Raw genomic sequence first — 18,203 nt, forward strand, 5'->3', positions numbered from 1 at the left:
AGGTCAAACTGCGAAGACATCATATAAATAGAAGGGAGAACAAAGAGAGATAGACGTGTGGGCAACTTTTCTTACATTGCTATTGATTTGTTTTTATTGCACAATATTGGACAGATCTGTGTTCAAATTGAAAAAAAAATAGTTGGCAAAAGAAACTCCAGTATTTAATTTTTCTCATTTTTGAGTTGGATTTCGCAATACTACTTAAATGCTTCCAAGTTTCTTTTAAACATTCTATTTTTCCAGAAATCTGAAAAATGCCAAAACACTACGACGTTGTTGTCGTAGGTGCTGGCATTTTTGGATCATGCACTGCTTATCACTGTCAACGTCTAGGGCTGCGTACTTTGCTCCTTGAGCAGGTTAGTCTCTTTGTTATATTCTTCTCAGTATTTCAAACTTTTAGTTCAACATTGGTCACGCAAATGGAAGTTCACATGGAAAAAGTAGAATCACTCGGTATGCTCACACAGATCCGGAATACGTGCCACTTGTTGGGGACTCCTACAACCAGATTGCAGAGTTAGAGGAGAAACGAAAAGAGAAACTATGGAAGTCAGTGGAAAAAACCAGTTTTCATTATTATACTTTCGATTTCAGCAAGTTAGGTTTGTTATGGGCGGCTACTGGTAATCAAGTACACACCATATCAGGTCATTTGAAAAAGCACCACATTGAGCATGAAGTTATCACTGGGAGCCAGGTAAATGATTCATTAGGTGATTCATTTTAACATCAAAATTTTAGATTTCTGAAAGATATCCACAGTTCAAATTCGATGAAAAATGGACGGGACTCATAGATCCAATGGGAGGAGTCATCTATGCCAACAAATGGTTGAAAGCTTTTCAGGTATTCATGAGAGCACCTTTTTCTTTAACTTCGCCAGTTTTTAGGAAGAGTTCAGGAATCTGGGCGGAACTATTCGAGAAAACGAACCCTTGATTTCTCACACAGAAGACACAACTTCTCCATTAGCTATTAAAACTAAAAATGAAAGTTATACTACTAAGAAGTTGATTTTCACAGTCGGCTGCTGGATTACAAAATTCTTTCCAAATGTGAATTTCAAAATAAAAGTGAGGATATTTTCAAATATATTGAGAATATCGACTTTTTAGCCTATCAGCTTGGCAGTTTGTTATTGGAGAGCCAAAGAGGAATGCGACAGCCATCTTCTTGATGAAAACAATTTTCCATTGTTGATCGCAAAAAATCACGATAAGAAAGAGTTTTATTTTGCATTGCCGGACACTGACTATCCAGGAGCAATAAAGGTAGTTGAAAAAAATTGGGTTCAAAAAAGTAACCATAAAGAATTTTAAGCTTGTCTTGGATGATGGCGACGAACTTATGGGAGATTTGAGCCATCCTAGGAGAAACAATAAAAGCTTCATTGAACTTCCTGGTAACTTCATTTCGAATCATATTCCAGTGGTAGACAGTGCAAAACCGTTCAAAGTGGACCAGTGCAAATATACAGTCAGTTCAGATTTGACCTATTAAAAGAAAATTTTCTAATAGAATTCTCCCGACCATCACTACCTAATTGGACCAGTCTCTTCTAAAAACCCCGACATTCTTGTTGGCGGATGTGGATCAGGATCGGGATTCAAAACTGCACCAGGCATTGGAAGAGCTCTTGCAGAGATGGCAGCTGGAAAACCAACAACTGTGGAAGTTTCGTTCTTTTCTCCTAGTCGATTTGGAGAATCAGTTTAAAATTCGAAATTTTGAATAAATAAGTTTGGTCAGAATGATTTTCAACATTTTCTTCCCAGTTTTAATCTGGGTCTACGTGTTCTGTGCCCTCAGTTGACCACGTTGAACTCAGATGAAAATCATACCACCAAACGTAAGCTCTTTTGTTTCGAGTGTCTTATCAATTCTCGGCGGAAACTTTTTACTGCCTTCAAAGTCACGGAAAGCTACAAAATACTTGAAAATTCCAAAAAACCAAAGTCACAAGACACATCGCAAACTGATATTTTCGGTTGATAGTATCGATTGTCACAAATTTTCTGATCTTCCTCCGATTATTATCGTTATCAAAATCAAACAGTGATAAGACCAGACCGGTCATTTCTCTCTCTGTTATTTTATTTCCTTCTCCATCTAGTGACGGTTACCTCCAACTAAAAATGACAACGGATTACGATGTTATTGTTGTGGGAGCTGGTATTTTTGGATCCTGCACTGCCTACAATTGCAAAAAGCTTGGACTGAAAACATTGCTTCTGGAGCAGGTTGAGTTCTATTCTGATTATAAACTTGACATCGAATAAAATTTGCAGTTTGATCTCGGCCATGGAAATGGAAGCTCCCATGGAAAAAGTAGAATCACTCGTTATGCTCATACTGAGGTCGAATATGTGGATCTTGTGGGAGATTCATACAGTCAAATCTTCGAGCTGGAAAGAATTCGTGGCGAAAAATTGTGGAAGTTAGAGTTTTACGATAGGAAGGTATTCAAAAATTTATTTTTCAGAAAAACTGGTCTACTTTGGGTGTCTACTGGAAACGAAGTAGAGAAGATTCACAATAACCTAAAGTCGAAAAACATCGAACACGAAGTTGTGAAAGGATCCGATGTAGAGAAACGATACCCTCAATTTAACCTCAACGATGAGTGGAATGCTTTGATTGACCCAATGGGAGGTGTCATTTATGCTGATAAGTGGCTCAACGCTTTTAGAGTATGCTTTGTAGCTTTGAATATTGAAATTTTATACCTGTGCTTGTAGGATGAATTCAAAAGGATGGGTGGAATTCTTCATGATCGTGAAACTGTTCTCTCCCACACCGAAGTAGGCGACAATTTGTCTGTGGTCACCAACAAAGCCAAATACACAACAAAGAAAATCGTTTTTACCGTTGGATGCTGGATCACGAAGTTCCTTCCAGACGTAAAGTTCAATATTGAGGTGTGTAAGAATTTTCTGAATTCTGTTATTCACAAAACTTTTATAGCCAATCAGCATTTCTGTGTGCTACTGGAAAGCCAAAGACAATTCAGATAGTTTTTTGCTTAACGAAGATCACTATCCAGTTGTGATTGCTCAAGAGATGGACCTGAAAGTTTTCCACTACTCTCTGCCGGATACTGACTATCCAGGAGCCATCAAGGTAAGGTCCAGATACAGAATTTATTCTCAATAAGATTTTTCAGTTTTGCTATCACTATGGCGATGCCCTCACCAAAGACTTGCAACATCCGGAGAAGCGGTCTCAGCGTTGCATTGACCTTCCAGCGAAATTCATTCAGAAGTACATGCCAGTGATTGACGGTTCAGCTCCAGTTAGAGTTGACAAATGCATTTATACGGTAAATTGAATGAAATATCAATCGCTTCAAATATTTAACAATTTCTAGAACTCACCCGACGATCACTATATCGTTGGACCAATTCCATCCAAGAATCCGAACATTTTGGTCGGAGGTTGCGGATCTGGATCTGGATTCAAAGTTGCTCCAGGAATCGGAAAAGCTCTAGCTGAGATGGCAGCTGGCAAAAAGACGACTGTTGACGTTTCGTTCTTCTCAGCAGCTCGTTTCAAACCTTCTAAAATTTAATATTTGTTTTTTCTCTTGAGTTTAACGAAATATAAATAATTTGTTGTCTTATCTTCGAAGTAGGATTTCGGGGGCTTTATCGTGAATGGTTCGTTCAGCAGCGTCTGGAATTTTAAGTGTTTACTGGATGTTTTCTGTTTACAGTGAGCGAAATCACCGACGAAAATATATTTTTTCCGAAAATGACAAAAACCATCAACTGAAATCAGCTCAAAATTTTTACAAAGTTTTAGACATGGCACTGACATCAAAATGGGAAAAAACCGTGGTTCGCCATGTTTGGATTCATGATCTCATTAATCGGTCTGTTTTTCATAAACTTTCTTTGTCTTGTTTCTGTTTTTATTATATTTGTGATTCGTAATTTATTTAATTCAAAAATTATAAATGGCACATGAAGCTCCGTAATCTCCCTCCACGAGCCCACTCGGTGATTTTGGAAAAAGGCACAACGATGGCAGCGGGAGGAAGAATTCAATAACGCCTCTCGAGTTTATGACAAATCCAACTCTCTTATTAATCCAGGATATAAATTCATGGCCCTTCAAATCAAAAATCTCAAATTTGAAAAAAAATACCCGTGAGCAGAGAGAACTTTCTTCTTTTGCCAAAGCATGGGTTTATTAGTCACATGTCCTTTGCAAAGGCTAAACTCGCTGCACCCTCCGCACTATATTCCTTGCACCGGTTTCGCAAAACGCACAACCAGGGAACGGGCCGCGGGCGCCTTTCTCTGTCTTCTTACCTTCTTTGAATTTGCCCGTTATTCTCACTTTTAACTTCAGATCGAGAGAATGGAGATAGTGATTTTTTAATTATTTTTGTTCATGCAAAAACTTTTCCTCGTCTTCCCTCATGCTAGATTACTTTAGTACTAATTTCGAGTGTTTAAGATATTCAAAACATTGTGGGCAAACACAAATGATCTCACAACCCACAAATCTATGTAGGTAGCATTTTTTGTTTGACCAGTATGCAAAATAGAGCACGTAGCAACCCCCCGATGCACTCTCTCAACGAATTATAAAACGTGGGAGCGACGGAGTGCAAACGAACGATCAAACGAACCATTCACTTTCTTTTTCTTTTCCTTTTGCATGAATCATTATTGATTTATTTTTCGAACAAGTATACCTTTAACAGATGTTGTATATCGTTCTGACGGTTATTGTCGTCCTTCTCGGAATGTGGAAATTCCGCTGTAACCCGAATATCACTCCGTACGAACTAGACTTCAACTCACCAGTCCTTACAATTGGAAAACAAGTAAAGCGATATATTCCTAAATGTTCTGTTATTTTGAAAATTTGGCTTCCTATCTGCATTCTAGTACCTGTGAAAACAATCCGAGGCCAGATCACTATTCTTGGACTGTGGATCACCATGTGGATAAAGTGAGTTTGCGTTCTAGAAAAAGGGATTATATAGCAACTTGTTTTTTTTAAATCTATCTTTAATAGAAAATCATTGTTTACATTCGATTCGAGCTGAACTTTTTTTGATACCTATGAGAGACTTCATGAATATGTTAATTGAAAACATATTTTCCCATAATATCAAAAACATTTTTGGAAGATACCTGACATTTCTTATAGATGTTGAAATAATTCAGCTCAAAGAGTAAGTGTAGGGCGGAGATCAATAAGAGTATTTGTAGAAAAATTCAAAACTACTAGACAAAACTACTGGTTGAGTATAATGTTTTGTTTTCAGCGATTATCACTACCCACCAACACCCCCTTTCGAAACTTCCACCGAATTTTCCCTCAGTATGTTACGAAATCTCTGGCATGAGGCCATGCACATAACTTTTGTGCTAGCCCTGTGGATGGAAGAACCAACCGAGTACACTATTGATGCCTTTATTGTAATGACATTTGGATTGGGATTGTTCATCGGAGGTTTTGTTGCAAAAACCGATTTCGATGAGCAAAATCATATTTCAAACATTCTGTTGACGGATCGCCTCTTCCAAAGAAATACAGGTATTTTTTTCCAAGTTTTTGGTGGATTTGTTTTTTTTTCAGATATGACACTAAACCAAAAAGTTCTCTGCACTCCTCATCGGGCTTGTATCATCCAGCACATAGGGTTAGCATTTTTGAGTGGAAACAAAGTTTTCTACTGTTATTCATGCGTCATTTCCGTAATTCTGACAATTCGTGCAATCAGGATTCACAAGTAAGCTATCAAACTTCGAACCAAGAAAAACATTATTTTTCTTATAGGAATATGACTGAAGTAGTTCCAAATGCGGTCGGCGGACGAAGCGCGTTGCTAGAGGAATTCAGTGATGCTCGCATCCATCAAGGTCGTGTTGTCGTCAATTAATTCGTATGGAACACTGGTTTTGTTGTGATCTGAAATTTGATCGATCTTTGAGTATTATTGTTTTGTTAACGGTTTACAAAATTCACTTTTCTGTAATAGTTCACTCATAAATTTCTCTTTCTACTTGGATCTCTACTTGGACTACCTTCGCCATTTCGTGATCTTTTGGATATTTTCCAACTAACTGACGACAATTTCATTCTTGAGGGTAGAAGTTTTTGTAACCTCACTAATTAATACTTTTGGGAGTTTTCGATCATTTGAAATCTTGCTCTCTACTTTCTGATTCACCAGAATTCGCGTCTAGTAACACTCATTACCAGAATTGTGAAAAAATGAATGAATAAATTAGAGAACTTTTTCCTCACACAATTAGAACAATACTATGTAGGTGCTGAAGGTTACGAGCTTGAAGAGTTTATTACCTCCTGACACTTAACCTGAAACAAAATTCGCGCCAAAAAATGATTTGACGAGTAATGTGGTTCTTCCGAACAGGTAAATAGTAGAGACATAGGGTTGTATGAATCTTCCCTAGCTCCTTATTTTCTAATTTACGTTACCTGGAAGGGCTTTTCGAGAAAAATTATTTCTACCCAAACTAATTCATAAACTGCGGCCTGTCCCAGCACCTCATATGTTTGAAATCCACCCCCCCCCCCATTTCATTTTCTAAAAAAGTTGTTTATAATTTTTATTCCAATTTATTCGTGACGTTTATTTTCCACAAAACTCGTTAGCATTGTTTTTAACGCAGGCAGCTCCTCGAATCGCACTAATTAATACATTTGGGAGTTTCTAAGTCTCTGAATCTTGTCCTCTCTACTATCTGGATTACCCATATAAAAAGAGCTCGAGACTCTCATTTCTCCCACATTTTGATAATTTTACTTTGGTTCGCGTCTTTCCATTGTTTTTCGAGTAGCTATGGCAAAATACATGGATGCAACAAACCAAACAGTTGTAGGAAGATCACCTTATTATTCGCAAACTGCCTCGCCTCCTATTTTCTTGGTTCTTTACATGATGTTCGGAAGTGTTTATATTTTTTCCAAGATGGCGACTGACTTTCCTGTATCATTCCCAAAAGTTGGTCCACATGAAAAGTATGCCGTTCGTGTGTCGAAATTCCGTGTCTCAAAAAAATTAACGTTTCCTGTTGTTTTTCTCTTTGCGTCTTTTATCTACCTGTTTTCTCATAAGTTAAATATGGCACCTATTTTTCTTTTTTTGTACAGTCAATTTTCGTAAGTTGGTTGAACGTTGGTCATTCGAAAAAATTCCCATTACAGATTTTTGCTATTTTTCAAGTTTGAATTCAACTATTACGAAGAATACATGGGAAAACGATATATTCACGTCTCTGAACTATGTTCTAAAGTAATTTACAACATTCTAATTTCAACTCCTCTTTGCTTCTGTGATATCAATCAAACTAATTTCTCTATCTATGAAGCTGGAGTTTTCATTTTTGGTCTTTTTCTTTTCTTTATTGGAGCATCAGTGAAGTTGATTCTTGACACTAACATCCTGTTCCGTTCGGCGCGGTTTTGGCTTCATCAAGGTATGAGGTAGACTACCCGCTATATAAAAAATATCACTTTTCAGTACTGTTAGATAAGTACTTTCTGGCCCCAAAAGAGATCGCAAGTGCTATCCAATGGTATGGCTTTTTTGCGCTTACTCAATCCAGCACTTCATTCGGATATTTTTTCTACATGTTTTTAATTGCAGTTGCCGAACACATCAGTATCCATAGGTGAGGGTATATTCACTGAATGCATTTGAATAACAAATTTTTTCAGACAAAGAATGAACCCCAACGCAACAGAAATGCGAATCTTCTACATAACTGCGCCAGACGACAATGGTTACCACTCCCTTGACTAATGACTCGAGAATGAGGAGGATTTCCTTTATTAATGTTTCGAAATTTTCAAACCGATTCGATTGCTTTCTTTTTTTTCAAATCATATATTTATTAATATTTGTCAGTTTTATAATACATCATTTCAATATTTCTACAAAAAGCCCATTCGTCAAAGTTAAAATTTTTTGAGAAAAGTAGTCAGGCGCAACCCGCTAGTTGATGGTTTTGAAGGGAAAAAAGTTAAGTAATGCAAAAAAGGAGTGATTTTTCGAAAAAAAAAAATAATTTAAGCGACTTTGTTAAAGTTTCCACGGAACATTCTCATAAATGCCGATCGGAATTGACGATTCGCAAGAGCATAGGCAAACGGATTTCCACTACTATTCAAATAGCACATATAATATGACAAGGTGTAGAGGAAAGATGGAATGCATTCTCCTTTGCAGAATCCATACACTGTTGCCTGCAAATTTTCATTGTAATTAATTTTCAATTCTGTGACAAAAGATCACAAACCATAATGTAGTATGGGGACCATAAAATTGCAAAGAAACCCACGATGAATGTGATAGTTCTGAAAATTCAAAAATTTTCGAGTTTTTAGAAAATGGAGGGATACCTGAAAGCTTTATGCGCTCTTTTCTCCGCTTTCGTTTGTTTTCTTCCCCGATTAAACACAGCGATTGGTGCAAAGATGGATGAGATCACTTTCTCGCGAGTGATGACCGTAGAAATCGTCGAAATTTTTCTGGAGACTCTATAAATTAATCAGTCCAACACACAACTACCAAACAAAGGTGAAAATAGTTCTAGTGAAATCATCAAACACATTTGAAAGTGTGTATGTGTAGGTGCTAAAAAAATAAAAGAAGTATTGATTTTGGACATGCCGTGTTTCACATTTCACTCAATTCGAAACCTACCCAGAAGCGCTTAAGAACGTATCCGTCTTGTTGGGTGGTGCAAGACGGTCACGTTCTGGCTGTGCAGATGTTTCACCTCCACCAGCGTTATTGTTCACAGTGAGCTGAGGGACCTTGAGGCTGTTGTTACGGTTTTCCGGCTTCTCCTCGCCTTCGACTTCAGAGGAAGAGTCACTGAAAGAAAGAGGACAAAAGTGATTGATCATGCTTGATTACAGGAAAATAGAAGTTTTGTGATGAATTGATGGAACCCCGAATGTGAATAATAGAAGTTTGTTCTTTATAATTTCACAACACCGTTGCACATTATATTTCTGACTAATATTCGATGGAACTTTTTTAGAATAAATAGGAGAAGTTTACATATGTGATGTCTATTTTTTAAATATCTGCCATGAATTTCAGCACAAAATGCCACTGAAAAATGATAAATGAGAGAAACGTACTCGCTGTTGCTGCTACTTCCTCGTTCTTTTCTGGTACTTCGTCGACGGATTAACGCTCGTGCAATTCTCTTTTTCATCGAAACGACCCATCGGTCGGTTCGTTTCACTTCAATAGTCTCCGGCTGGTCGTCTTCCTAAAAAAAGCAAGGACTGAACTTATAAACAGAAATAAAATGATGTATAAAATTAAGTTTGAAATATTTGGCCTCTGTGTTCCTTAATCAAGACTTCAGAGTTATCAGATGCATATTTGTTGAATAATGACGATTAGCGTTAACATTCTGATGGAAAACCACCCAATACTTGCACTTTGAGATCAATTATCTCAATTTCTATGAGAGGTATACATAATGAGTCAACGGATAAAATGTTGGTGATATTATGGCAAACATTTTATCTGTTGACAAATTTCTGTTATCTCTCGAATGAATTGAGATAATTTAGCTTAAAATTCAAGTGAAGAGTGTCCACAACATATGTTTTTTGGAAAACTCAATCGCATTAATTCTGTAAATCTACAAATGTCAAATGTTTTCCACATTCTAAACTGTCTGTATATGAGAATTTTGTAATCTTCTAAATTGTGGACTCTCGTACTTTTAAATGACATTTTCTGACAGCAGAATCTCGTTTTTTTCTCGAAAACCCGGAAAATCCATACTGCCCCAAATTCTCACCTGTACAGGCTCTTCGATCAACTGTGCTGCCGCCGCTTCAGTCTGCTTCACCTTTGCAATTCGACCTGGCGTCGAATGCTCCGATCGTCGACTGGATCGTGGTCGCTTATTCTGAAAATTTTAAAGGTGGGGGGACAGGAGTTTTTTCGTAGTTTTTTTTGTAGCTAGAGTATGCATTCTACCGTCACGGTGTACAACGCTTAATGTTACTCTGCGTACAGCTGTCGTCCTCGCCTTTATGTATGCAATCGGGCGTGCGCTTTCTCTTTGCCCGCGTGGCTCAGTCGGTAGCGGCGCCGCACCCTCAATCATCGCCCTCACAAGTTCAACTCCCCGAGGGCATCTTTGAACGGAATTTCGAGAACATTAATTTTTTCATGTCCCCCCACCTTTAAAATCAAAGAAAACTTTTTCTGTTTTTTGCTACCTTTTTATATTTTCGACTTCTCTGCAAAATCACGGAAGTGGTATCACTATCATTATTAGAATCCGTATTCTTGAGTTTCTCATCTTTGAAATTGAGCACTGAGCCGAGCTCATCGTCGGCAAACAGTTTTTGTAGACTATCTGCTTTTTCAAGTTCTTTCTCTTCCTCATGTGTAGTCGTTATACTGCCAGACCCACTATATCGAGATCTGAACCATAAAACTTCAAAGTTTTTTTGAAATTCTTTAGGATCTACCTTAACGAAAGTCTTCCATACGACCTAATTGGTCGTGTAGCTGGAATTCCTTCACTTTCACTCAACAGTGAACTTTTCTCCATTTCACTACATCTTCGAGAATTGGCAGCCGTCGGATGCGGTCCTGGATAGTAGCTTTCGCCGCTTTCTCTGTAAAAACGTGACAAGTGCACATGTATAAGTCGCTTTCCCAGTCTTCAATTTCTTTGACACCTCTCCCCTACCTTCGAGAGAGAAATCCACTTCTTTCTTCTTCAATGACTCCGAGGTTTTGATCATTGTCGGTGTTCATCGAGCCCTGAAATTAATGGAAGTGAGTTCCCTCTCTAGTCAATTTTTTTCTTTCCGGCGGTATTCATAAAAGTACAATCTATAGACAAAATCGTGAACTTAAGGTATGTTAAATATTTACACTTCTTTTCTGCCAATTAATTTTAATCAAACTGAAATTGTTGTATATAGACTTGTTAGTTTAAACATTGATTGTTAAAAAATCAGGATGGGGTTTTTGAACAGGTTTTTTCCAAAGATATACGTTCCCAGCTTGAGAGCATGCACATCAATTTTGATTATAAATCTGGTTAATACGATAAAGAAGAGAAGCCATATCATTTCCATCGCCAACAGATTAAATATGAGTCATCATGCGAGTTTACCTCTACATTTAGATTGTTATGCGAGTTAGGATCAACTCGGAATTGGCTAGTTTCGGGCTCCGAGAAGCCGAAACGCCGTTGATTATTGGCATCCTGAATTATTTGTTTTGCTAGAGAAAATTGCCTAACACGCGCTAAATATAATGTATATTAGAAGAAAATTGAATCTAGAATAACAAGTGATGTCAGATGTGGAAAAGTGAAAATTGAAAATTGAAAGATTAAAGATCTGATTAAAACTTTTTTCCTGTTTTCTGGTTCTTATTCCTGATTTCAGATGTTCAACTCACCCCAGCCTGGTTGCTAGTGTATCCACTATCTTTTTGAGCTTCCTCGGCTTTCTCCTTCTCTGCCTTGGACTGAAGCATCAAAGAGACACCGACCTATAAAATATTTATGCATGCCAAGAGTCCAACTATCAAATTTTCACACCTGCGTTCCCAGACGTTGACTCAGAATCAGCGCAATATGTCTTCTCTCTTTCGCTGTTGCTTTCTTCTCTAGATTTTTAGCTGCTTGATGAATACCCTAAAAGCACAAATTAAAAATGAGACTTGGCCCCGGAAGCGGACGGCAAAAAACCTTATAAAGAATGAGCATGGCTACCAAAGTCGTCCAATAGTATGCCACATACATGCCCATATTGACATATGGATTGCTCAAAAATGGCGCTGAGCATTCGGTACCGGACATGCTGAAAAATGAGTTGGTAGAAGAAGGAAGAAGTTTTTCGGCTTTTTTACCTATTCGATTGTCCCGTCATAGCTTGCCAGCCATAGATCATGATACCAAAGATAATTGCAGGCAGCAGCCAAGACATGACAATCAAAAGTTGCGTTTTGGTCGGACTCTGCCACTTTAGGTACTTCGCAGTGTGGCAAACTGAATTTGAATCATTTTAAAAGTGAGATTTTTGGCCTGACGTACCAGAAAGATATCTATCCGCCGTGATAAGTAAGACTGTTAAAATTGACACTAAGCAAAGTGTATAGTCTAAAAACAGCCACGTCTGACAGGCTACCCATCCCAAAGGCCATCTTTCGCCTGGAAGAATTATTATTCGATACGATAATTCGTTCTAAAAACTCTCACCATTTAGAACGTATACTGTGAAAAACGGAAATCCTTCTATGCCAATGATCAAATCAGAAATCGCTAACGATACAATATACCTGTTGCTAACCTGAAACAATATCCGGTTTCAAGAACTTCTCATCATTTGTTAGCATACCTGTTTACTGATATTTCTTTCAATTCTGTATGCCACAATAACCATTGCATTTCCGATTATAGTCTCCAGACTAAGAACAATGATGATAAGCCATACGATAACCTAAAAGAATTCAAAACATGTTCAGTAGAAGATCATATTTTTTTTGACATCCGATTATCGGATTCCGTTCCGATATCTAATACTTCCGACTTTAAGCTCATTCCTAGAGTTGAAAAATTTTTTTGCCTAATGCTCTTATTCGATTAGCAATTAGATTATTATGATATCGGAAAAATGACGAATCAGACGGAAACACACCTGGATAGGAACACTGTAGGGAGAGTTCCAACTGGTGTCGGCTGGCAACGGTGATACCGTAAAATTGGGCATCGAAGGTTCGAGAAGAGAAACGATGTTGAGTGGACGCGAAGCAGAAGCTTCTTCGGGATCTCTTTCACACTGAAAATTGTTGGTTAGAATGAGCAGAAGGAGAAAGATGGAAAGTGGAAGATAAAGAAGTAACAAGTTAAGTAGACAGCGATAAATCAAAAAAAAAAAAACAGAAAAAACGAGGAAGAAAAAAATGACTGGGATTTATCTTTTTCAAAAAAAAGTAGAAAAAAGAAGAATGAAGAAGATGAAGAGGGGAAGATCAGATTGGAAAACGACTAATCTCTAGGAATGAGTGATTCCCCTACTTAAAAATATTTTCCGATGGTTCTCAACAATCAGAAAAGTACACCCGAATGTTGCTTCTCTCTGTTTCAGGAAACCACTGCCAGAAGTCAGAAGCCAAAAAAAAAACACTTTTCTGTAGGAGGCGGCGCCTGGAGCCCTTGCTCTCCTTCTTTCTTTCCTCCCCTCGGATGTGTGTCTGTGTGTACGGACGGCGCGAATATATAGATATAAATGAAAGAGTGGCAAAGGAGAGCAAAAAAAGGGACACAACACATGATTTGAGGGTTCACATTGGATTGGTTTAAAGGAAGAAGAAAAAAAAAGGGGGGACCCTGTCGATGAGTGTTACTCAACTTTAAAGTTCACTCGACCGTATAGCCGGTGGAAGCAAAAACGAAGAAGTAGAAGTAGGACTTGGTGACCAGAGGAAGTTGAGGTTGGGATGGAGAAAAAGACGAGAAGCCTGGGGAAGATAGAAAAAGAACAAAAAAAACAACACACATAATCCGGACAAACGATTTTGGGACACACGGAGACCGAGAGTTTTCTAAGAATATTTGAGGAATATGATAACGAAGCAAGTAAAAAAGAGAAGAAAAACGAAAAGAGATAGTAAAAGGAATAGAAGACTCACAAAACAACACAATATATTTCGAACAGACTCACTTTGGAGTGGATTTGAAGTCGAAAAAATAGAATTTGGTTCTCTTTTTTTTACTTCAACTTCAGCCTGACTGACTTTTCAGAATGTTCAAAATAATATTGTACACATTGGGACGCATATAGACAGTGGGCGTGGCTGTAAGGGATATGGAGGTATTGAGGTAACAATTTTGGGGAACACACATGAAAATTTCGAAGAGAGATGGAGTGTTTTTTTATTATTTTCTTGCATTCTAGTTTACGAAGATATACGTGTATTTCGTTTGCCGGGTCGGAGCACCGTGTAAATCCAATATATGCTGATTTTATGTCCGCAATAATGAATTGAATTGCAAAATAAGTTAATGCAAGAAAAAGAAAGAGAGAAGAAGCTGGGCCAATAGTAGGAATATAAAGACTGAATATCTCCTTTTTTCCTTTCTCTCCTTTTCTAGATGAATCCAAGTGGCATCTTCTGCATATTCTGTTGCACACTAAAAAAGAAAGATATTCATCGGAAAAAAATGTAGTTCGTTATTCATCTCCGGCTGTTCAGATGCGGTTTTTTAGAAACAACTATTACGGTCGAAACAGGAAAATAAGGTTTTAGAGGGATTGAACTAAAAACCTGCAATTTGGCAGGTCGAAAAAGTAGAGAGAGTTTTGAAAATGATTTTCTGAGAGCTAAAATCGGAAAGGAACGGGCGAGTCAAGTCACAATCAGGCCTGTAATTTCGGATTGCAGCATCCGACGTGCTGGAAATTTGACAAACTGACAGAGCGGGATTTCGATGAGGGTTCAATTCATTTTTTAGCTTCACAGTGAAAAATGTTTAAATTTATCAATACTTCAAGTTTTAAAAAGTTCCAGTCTTGGTATAAATGTGTTCTGTTTCTACAGAATACTATCAATTATCCAAATCTTGAAAATCAGTCGGCGTAGTTAAAAAAGTGTACAAAACCTGAGCGCATACACACGAGAAGCAAAATATACAAGAAGAATATATCCCAAATTTCCCCGGGACCCCCATTTTCCATTTCTATTCTCTTGCCCTTTCCCCTTTCGACTATGTCAATTTCGGGGGCGGCGGAGACTTTGAAAAAAAAAGTAACTCTTGACATCGAAGCTCATGCTCAAAGCGTCTCTCAGCGACTTGTTCTTAAATCAGTTTATCGCAAGAATCCTCTTGTCCCCTATCGACGTAGCAGTGAATGAGATGATCGAGAAACGCGTGTGGAGTAAAATAAAGAAACGAATTCAGAATGAACCCGACGACAGATGTAGGTCATATTTCATAAGTGCGAAGAAGATCAGAGATTTGTTGTGAAAGGAAGCTGTAATAAAACGTGGGAAAATAAATTCATAAGGAAAAAGAGCTGAGAAAGAGAGAAGTCATTGAATCAATTTCTAATATTAGTCTATCTTTTTTTTCATCATGTTTTGTTTTTCACTTCTTTTTGAACGATAATCCCTGTTCGCTCTTCAAAAATCTCTCTCGGGATATTGATTAGGGTCGATACCACAAAAACAGTTTTATATTTCACTCAAGATAGGAAAAGAATTAATTTTCATCAAAAATCCAACGGTGAAAGATAGAGTTCAATACAACAATATTTTCATCGTTTATCTTCTAAAGACCATCAAGTTCAATATAATTAATTTCATTATTACGAGTGCGCACAATTAAGCACAAAAACAAGAGAAGGGCTTCTTCAACAAGGTAAACAAATATGAACACGTCATCTTGCGAGTCCGAAAAAAAGGAAGGATCGGCCCACCCCGAAGTTTCGGGCGATAACGATGCCGACCACAAAGCGCAGGAAACATTTTTGTGGGCGCCGAAAGGTAGGTCTAATTTATAGATTTTGCTTATGTTGTACATATTTTTTTCTCAGCCAAGCTACAAAGCTGACGCAAGAAAGGGAAGGTTCCCTTGGTGTCTTAAAAAAGATCAAGTTTAAGTTAGGCCTCTGGCCATTACTCTTTAACAAGACCCGCGGAAAAAAGATTCGAATTCGGTTTTCTCAGCTTAAGGTGTGTCAGTTCGCTTCGTCTGTGAACTCTACTATCCAAAAAAAGGCAAAACCGCATTAAGAGGACTGACAAAAAGCACTTGAGAATGAGAGCTAAATTGAGTTGTTAGTGCTTTTGCCTCAATAGAGTTCTGTTCCAAAGATGGACAACAAAAAATGAGGTTGCACAGTATGTCGCTCATTAAACAATACTTCGGCTGAGTAGAAAAAAATTGGGTTGCAAAAAACTTTACAATAAGAAGTAATAGGGAAAAAACGGCAAGTTTGGAAGAGTTGCGATGCGTTATGACATCTGATTGGCATTTTATGATGAAGGGAAAAGTCAAGTAACAAATTGGTTTAGAGTTGTTGAGATGCACATGCCCCTCCCTTCATGCCAAACCACAAGTATCATCATCAAGTAGTTAGTTTTGGGCGACCAAAGCTAGCCGAAAAAATGATGTGACAAGGATCATTCATCAGCACATATAAGCGTCTCGGGCTGCCAACTCTTTTCATAAGGATGAAGTAAGGATAAGGATAGGAAGAGATGAAGAAGGAAGCTGACTCTGACTCTGTGACGGCTAATGGATCAAAAACGTGAATTTCATGAAATACTAAAGGAATGATAAAGTAGGAAGAATTAAAATAGTCAAAATCTAAACATTTTGGGGTTTCACAGTAATCCCACACAATGTAAACATTTGGTTCCGTGATTCTCTTTTTATTTAAATTTTTAAAAAAGCAAAGACGGAAAAAGTGTCAGTTTCTCAATTACAAAATATAAAAATGATATCTAGATTGCTTTTTTGTGAAGGTGGATTACTTCTTTCTCAAGTATTTAGATACGGGGCGATGCTCTCCAATCTATGCAGTGTTGAAGTAAGAAAAAACATAAAAAGCCTACAAACATTACAAAGGGGGTGGGAGGAGAGTTCGAACATAATTTGTCGAAACAAACACATATCTGGTCGTAGTGGCTAACAAAAGCAAATTTCGAGAACAAAAAAACTGTGAAAAACGAAAACACATAAAGACAATAAAGTCTAACTTTTGTTTTAAATATGAGGTTGTCAATAATGGTTTATTATGGAACACCAAAGGGGTTTTCGACCAATCAGATTTGAGAAATTTTGAAAAAAAATTTTATGACTCATGCTCACAGTTTAGTCGTTATGTCGTCAACACTCAATTTTAAGCCAATTTTTCTTAGTTCCTGTAAAAGGTACCAAAAAGTGATGAACTGACGAAAAAAAATTTTTTTTTTGATACTATTATGGAAAATTTTGTTAAAGGAGGCGAGACAGCAAAAATTTTGGAGGACAGTTCGGGGGCCGAAATCGCGCCGCGCTTATGTAGACTATCGGTCGTCAGGCGCCTTCGCGCCCTCGTAGCTCAGCCGGTAGCGGCGCTGTACCCCTGAGCTGCCTGTCATGAGTTTAATTCCTCATGGGGGTTCTCTATGCAAAATATCAGGAAAAATTTTTTTTTGGTGTCTGGCCTCCTTTGAGGAACAACTTTTCAATATTTTTCACGGGAAATGAGACATTTGTGCTCAAAGAGAACTATTTGGGGGCATTTTGTTAGAGTTTTTAAGTTGCTTTTAAATCGCAGAGCAAAATGTTATTCTCTGAATGTTCCTGCTATGAAAATGAGCCAACGTATTTTACTGTCATGCTGAACAATTCTCAGGGTTCATAATTAGTACAACAAATTAAGTAGCGGTGAAAACGCATACTTAGCTAGCTTGAAAGATGTACAAATGTTTGTATACAATGGTGAAGCCCCAAATTCCGCATAAAAAATGACGTCGACTCCAAAACCTCTATTGAAGATGATTAAAAAAAAACTTGACACAAGAAAAGTTGAATGGAATGGAAGAAAAAATGACTCCCAGGAAGAAGAAGAAAAAGGAGAAAATGGGTTGTGGGTCACTTTAAATGGCTTTTGATCAGTAATGCTCATCGCAGTCTATTCCGCTTCAATAAATATATTCCGGTAAGAAATAAAAGCAAGGTCGCTCCTCATGGAATCCGAGTCATCGTCTCACTCTTTTCATTCTATTCAGGATTTTGAGAGCCAAGGATTTTTCTCCTAATGCCATTTTGTAGAGAAATCTTTATTCCGAGAATATTTGTAGAATTGCTAATTATCAAAAAATGACCTGCGGGAATAAATTCAGAATATTCGCCACAAATTGTGGCCCAGAAAGTATAAGTGATGTTTCAGTTTCTCTTCCACGCGGGAAGTCATATTATTCTGCCACGAAAAATCGGAGCTGTGACCGAAACCGTAGCTGTCGGAATTAAAATACAACGACAACTACAGTAACCTCATATATTTAAATTTTCAGAGTTAGTTTTCTAATTTTTTTTACTAATTTTCGACAATTTTTTTGTTATTTTTCCAAAAATTGGGAAAATAAAATTTTCTGAGAGTGAAAGAATCGACTGAAAACGCGCGAAAATTAAAATAATAAACTAGTACAAAGTATTTTT

General features: G+C 37.5%; 4 protein-coding genes across 4 annotated transcripts; 3 read left to right on the forward strand and 1 right to left on the reverse strand.

The window, feature by feature from the left end:
• Positions 1–257: 257 nt before the first annotated feature.
• Positions 258–1,722, forward strand: CBG05074 (the record flags this gene model as incomplete). Its single annotated transcript, XM_045239845.1, has 7 exons — positions 258–362; positions 407–703; positions 748–852; positions 897–1,079; positions 1,122–1,277; positions 1,327–1,482; positions 1,525–1,722. 7 exons carry the CDS (start codon positions 258–260, stop codon positions 1,720–1,722), a joined length of 1,200 nt encoding a protein of 399 aa, XP_045092836.1.
• Positions 1,723–2,141: 419 nt separating this feature from the next.
• On the forward strand, positions 2,142–3,574 carry CBG05075 (the record flags this gene model as incomplete). Its single annotated transcript, XM_045239846.1, has 7 exons — positions 2,142–2,246; positions 2,295–2,443; positions 2,489–2,696; positions 2,745–2,924; positions 2,971–3,126; positions 3,161–3,325; positions 3,374–3,574. 7 exons carry the CDS (start codon positions 2,142–2,144, stop codon positions 3,572–3,574), a joined length of 1,164 nt encoding a protein of 387 aa, XP_045092837.1.
• A 1,143-nt stretch (positions 3,575–4,717) lies between these two features.
• On the forward strand, positions 4,718–5,905 carry CBG27764 (the record flags this gene model as incomplete). The annotated part of the gene is made up of 4 exons (XM_045239847.1): positions 4,718–4,968; positions 5,288–5,559; positions 5,602–5,755; positions 5,803–5,905. 4 exons carry the CDS (start codon positions 4,718–4,720, stop codon positions 5,903–5,905), a joined length of 780 nt encoding a protein of 259 aa, XP_045098388.1.
• A 2,156-nt stretch (positions 5,906–8,061) lies between these two features.
• On the reverse strand, positions 8,062–12,762 carry Cbr-gar-1 (the record flags this gene model as incomplete). The annotated part of the gene is made up of 18 exons (XM_045239848.1): positions 8,062–8,238; positions 8,292–8,349; positions 8,395–8,532; positions 8,699–8,872; positions 9,145–9,278; positions 9,822–9,932; positions 10,249–10,456; positions 10,504–10,653; positions 10,728–10,801; positions 11,160–11,252; positions 11,450–11,542; positions 11,592–11,687; positions 11,742–11,853; positions 11,903–12,041; positions 12,087–12,203; positions 12,252–12,342; positions 12,391–12,492; positions 12,691–12,762. The coding sequence occupies 18 exons, from the start codon at positions 12,760–12,762 to the stop codon at positions 8,062–8,064; spliced, it is 2,139 nt and encodes a 712-aa protein (XP_045092838.1).
• Positions 12,763–18,203: the final 5,441 nt, after the last annotated feature.

The sequence above is a fragment of the Caenorhabditis briggsae genome, assembly GCF_000004555.2.
Source record: "Caenorhabditis briggsae complete genome, chrX, whole genome shotgun sequence".
In the NCBI taxonomy this organism is placed as follows: Eukaryota; Metazoa; Nematoda; class Chromadorea; order Rhabditida; family Rhabditidae; genus Caenorhabditis; species Caenorhabditis briggsae.